The 4798-nt window shown below is 36.8% G+C and overlaps 1 protein-coding gene across 1 annotated transcript; it reads right to left on the bottom strand.

The window, feature by feature from the left end:
* Nucleotides 1-275: 275 nt before the first annotated feature.
* On the bottom strand, nucleotides 276-4004 carry LOC114735247 (disease resistance-like protein DSC1). The gene is made up of 5 exons (XM_028922929.1): nucleotides 3520-4004; nucleotides 3053-3314; nucleotides 2220-2957; nucleotides 1810-2109; nucleotides 276-1718 (listed from the first exon to the last, which is right to left on the bottom strand). The coding sequence occupies exons 1-5, from the start codon at nucleotides 4002-4004 to the stop codon at nucleotides 276-278; spliced, it is 3228 nt and encodes a 1075-aa protein (XP_028778762.1).
* Nucleotides 4005-4798: the final 794 nt, after the last annotated feature.

The raw sequence follows: 4798 nt of genomic DNA, 5'->3' as shown, positions 1-4798 counted from the left end.
CAAATCCCTCATACCAAACACACCCTAAAAGAATTAAAAATCAATGAATCCATTATCTCTACAATTTTTGGTTGCACATGCCTGTGGATAGAAATTAGAGATGGTTGCATATACATGTAGTAGCTTAGTTTGGAGATTTTTCTAATGTTTATTTATTATTTTAATGGATGCTGGGCATGAGACCCAAAGGCCAATCACAATGAGAATAAATAATTCTTTTCATACATGGATGGAGGCCATAAAGAACTAAAAAAATTATTGGACCTGGAATTGCATCATCGAGTGATTCTTTTGTTATCCTTTGGGGCCGTGCGCTCATTTCGGCCTCTCCTCGTTCTCAAAGAGTACGGCATCATGGTCAAGTTCCCTGTCCTCTGGCGCACACGAGCGCTTCTCCTAACGAAATAACGTGCCGGCTGATGTTGGGACACTTCAACATTAGGGTGCTGGCTGGTACTGCCTATAACAGCATCTGTCTCTAGCCTGAATTCCACTTTTTCCTGTAATTCTGATGCATATATTGGCCAAATTCCACACCTTTTTATCCCGTCATTAAATTCATCCGCAGAACGATCGGAGCAAACTCCGTAGAAGAATTCACATGCAAACTTGTAAGTGCCGCCCTCATCAAATCGCCTTCTTTGGTTTTCCTTCAACATGCGATCCACTGGATCATACCATAAAAAAACATGATCTGTACTCGGATTCATAAGGAATATGATCTTGTCACTCTCGTAATAGATCTTTTCATCTTCAAAGTGGAATTTTCTGTCAACTCGTAGCAGCGTCGATGGGGAAACAATGCAACAAGAAGCGAAACCCAATAAATGGTCAGAAGAAGCTGGTGCAAGCTCAATACTAATAGAGCTCTTAGCGGTCTGGGAATATTTGAAGCCCTCTGGGATTGTGCTTCCGAGATAACAAACTCTAACCTCACTAGAGTTATGTATTGCTCGCATTAGTGGGAAACTGAAGGTCTTCAGTGATTGGCATTCGTGGAGATGACAATGAGTAAGGGAGGATGGAAGTTCTGGTAAGGACCTAAGGCTCTTGCAATTACCCAAATCAATTTCTCTGAGCTCTGAAAGATGCTTGATGCTATCTGGCAAACTCTTAACGCTGCTTCCTCGTAGTGATAGAATCTTCAACAATGACATGGCACTGATATTATCAGGGATCTCAGAAACCTCACAGTCTGTCAACCTCAATTCTTCTAACGAACACCACGCATCAAACAGAATGAATAATTTTGATTTGACTATTCTTCCTTCAAAACGATCAAGAGAGAATATTTTAAGAGATGTCAAGCTACTTAGCTCATTTACTTGAAAGTTCCTGAGAGCCCCACCGAGATATAGCTCTTCAAGTTTATTGTACCGTCCAAATGGCAAGTTCAAGGTTTCGATACCAGTACCAAATAAACTTAAACTTCTCATTTCTTCTGATGACAACAAAAATTCCTTGAGAGCAGAGCAATAATTTAGGTTGAGTTTCTTGAGAGATTTCAAATGGTTATTCCCATGAAGATTCTTTAGTGTGATGCACCCCTCTAGATCCAAAGAAACAAGTTTAGGAAGAGACAAGATTGATGGATGAATACTGCATAAATTTACACAAAATCTGAGGCTCATTATTTCAAGATTTTGTGCCGTGGAGAAATCAGGCAACTCCTTTAACTTTGAGCAGGCAAGATTTATTTTCTTCAAATTCATAAGATCCTGTGACAATTAAAAGAGAAAAGTTACCAGAAAAGCCCTCACAATTCAATTAGGCTAAAGAAATGAAATGTGCATTAATATATAGCCATACCTGCGCACCATCCCATAGTTTTACAAGTTTGCTAGAAGGCAGTTGGATTTCAACAAGATTCTTTGCACAAAAACCAAGCGGTAGAGTCTCCAATGGATAACTTTCCCAACAAAAATATCTTAGTTTATCAGGAAGTGACTCTAGACCAAAGGGACAAAGCACTTGATATTTGTCTCGAAAATAAGAATTAATCTTGAGAAATTTTAAATTACTCATTCTACTAAAGCCGTCAGCACTCAGGCGTATGTTGCTTTTTAACTCACATGTGTTCAATGCGATGCCTTCAATTATATTAGTTCCCTAGAAAATAACAAAATTCAAATAATATATTAAACAAGTGGCGTGTAAAAATTCTTTTACTGAAATAATTTAATGAATAAAAAAGAAAGTTAAAGCATCCTTCATTTTACCTTGTTATTTTCCAGTATATCTTGAACTTCTTTTGCATCATTTAATCGACTTCGACTTTCAGGGTGCTCTCTAGATTCTTCACGAACTATTTCTTCAGCCATTTCTTGTAGCATATCATGAATTTCTACTCCATTGTGACTTGAAATGGTTATGAGTGCTTTATCCAGAAGCGTATCTATTCCAATGTCCACGTAGAGGTCATCATCACAAGCGTCTAGCACCCTCATAATATCTTCTTTCTTTTCTCCCCCGAGGAAGAATGCAATATTTAAAAATATCTCCTTTTCTAGGGTATCAAGTCCATCATAGCTCACCCTTAATGCATCATGAATTTTCCTATTTGGATTCTTTCTCAATTTTTTAAGGGCACTCTCCCATGCTTCTGTATTTCTAGAGTTCAAATATGAACCCAAAACTTTTAATGCCAGAGGAAGACCTTTTGCATATTCAATTACCTGCATTGATAACTTTTCATATCCTTGTTCGGGATGGCCTTGCTTGAAAGCATGCCAGCAAAAAAGTTGAAGCGATTCTTCCTTGCCTAATTCTTTCACCTCATGTACTTCATGAGCTCCTCCACTAATAAGAACATGCCTGTCTCTACTTGTTATGATGACTTTGCTACTTGGTCCCAATGAAAGATTTTCATCAATAAGATATTGTAATTGACTGGAGGTGTCTACATCATCAAGAACTAGAAGAACTCTTGTTCTACGTAGCCTCCTTTGAATATTAGGCTTTCCAACCATTCGGGGCTTTTCTTCATCTAGTAGAACAGAGAGAATTTCTTCAAGCAAACAATCCATTCCAATCTTTTTGATTTCTCTCTCACATTTTCAGCAAAGTAAGACCTATCAAATTGGTGGTAAAAGTTATCAAATGTGGCATGAGCTAAGGTGGTTTTGCCTATTCCTCCTTTACCCCAAATTCCTAAAACTCTAACTTCATGTGATTCATCTTCCATAAATAATTCAATAGGAGTCAAATTTTTCTCAATTCCAATATGGTCCTTTGGCTCCACTGTGTCTTTACCTTTACCTTCTAGCTTTTTGCATACATCTTTGATTATTTCATCAATAAGGTCAGCTTCATCCCTGACATGTTAAAAGAAAGAAGTTGTTTTTTCAAAAAAAAAAAAAATCACACGGTACATTGTTAAAAATCATAAATGCATAGATTTAGTTATCAATAATATAAGCATAGATATAATTATTTTTAACTGTTCATGGGAAAAATTTACAATACATAAATTGTGACAAGATTTGTCTAATAATTAATAGAAAGAGGAAAACATCTTACCGAAAATTTGAGGAATTATGATAACCAAATATGTCTGCAGTTTCTTTTAAGACCGATCTCCAATCTTGCAACTTCCTTGAATCAACTCTGCAGTTACGATGCTGAACAAATGCACCTTCATACGATCCTTTTTGACGCCTAACATTTGATGGGTCTATATCATAGAAAACTGGAATTACAATCTGACTATGGTCTTGCCTGCATTGCATGATTTTCACTAGCTCTTCTAAGCACCACCTTGAAGAAGCATAGTTTTCAGAGAATATCACCAGCGCAATTCTTGATCTTTCTATTGCTTCTGAAAGTGCAGGTGATATTGTATCTCCTCTCTCTGCCGTCTCATCAACATAAACCTCTATGCCCTTTTGTCGAAACTGCTTTCTCAAATGGCCAACAAATCTACGTCTGGTGTCTGGACCTCTAAAACTGACAAAAACATCATATTTTTCCTGCCGAACGCTGGGAGAAGTCGTAAAAGTTGCCATTACTGGATAGAGACAAAAACCATAGGGTGTTAATTATTCCTAATAAATTTGATGCTAATCTCTCCCCTCAAGCTCCCGTTTATAACATTCTAATAAACATATAACTGCTCAAATATTACATGTCTACTCCCATGTGAATTTAATTTCTATCTAGCATGGCGATGTCAACGCGAGAAGAACAGGATAGCTCATTAACAATTATAATTCAGAACAATAAACAGGAAATAAATGAAATAAAGGGAAGTAACTAGGGGGAGAAAAGTTCAAAGTTTTCCTCTGAAAAACAATAGTTGAGCATCTCAGAAGTAACAAGACGAATTACAATCTGAAATGGGTTGAAGGACTTAGTAGCTAAACCTAAAACAAGTGGATCAGATTCCAAGGAACAAGATCTAAAATCCAGATATGAGCGTCCCGTTGTCATTGAGACTATTTTATCATTGGATAAGAGAGAAATTCAGAATATATGACTAAGATTGACTATCCCACAGAAACATTTTTTTTAAAATTTAATATGATGTAGATCCTACTTCATCATAAAATTCGAACAAGTGGAAATGGAAATGGACGATGGTGAAACAGAGCAAGAACCAAGAACACAATCATAAGGAACTCATTAGGAACATTATGGCTCTTCCTGATACGTATGTACATATGCATGAGTAGTTCGAATATATACATTTTACAGATCAGGAAGAAGACCATCATACCTGGATAGATCTAACCATATTTCTGGCAAACTAAGAGCAAAAGTGATGTCTGGGTAGACAGCAATGCAGTTTTTAAGCGAAGAA

The sequence above is a fragment of the Neltuma alba genome, unplaced genomic scaffold (assembly GCF_004799145.2).
Source record: "Neltuma alba isolate B1F8T4 unplaced genomic scaffold, ASM479914v2 tig00013192_pilon, whole genome shotgun sequence".
NCBI classification, from domain to species: Eukaryota; Viridiplantae; Streptophyta; class Magnoliopsida; order Fabales; family Fabaceae; genus Neltuma; species Neltuma alba.
This window is presented reverse-complemented; position numbering and strand designations above follow the sequence as displayed.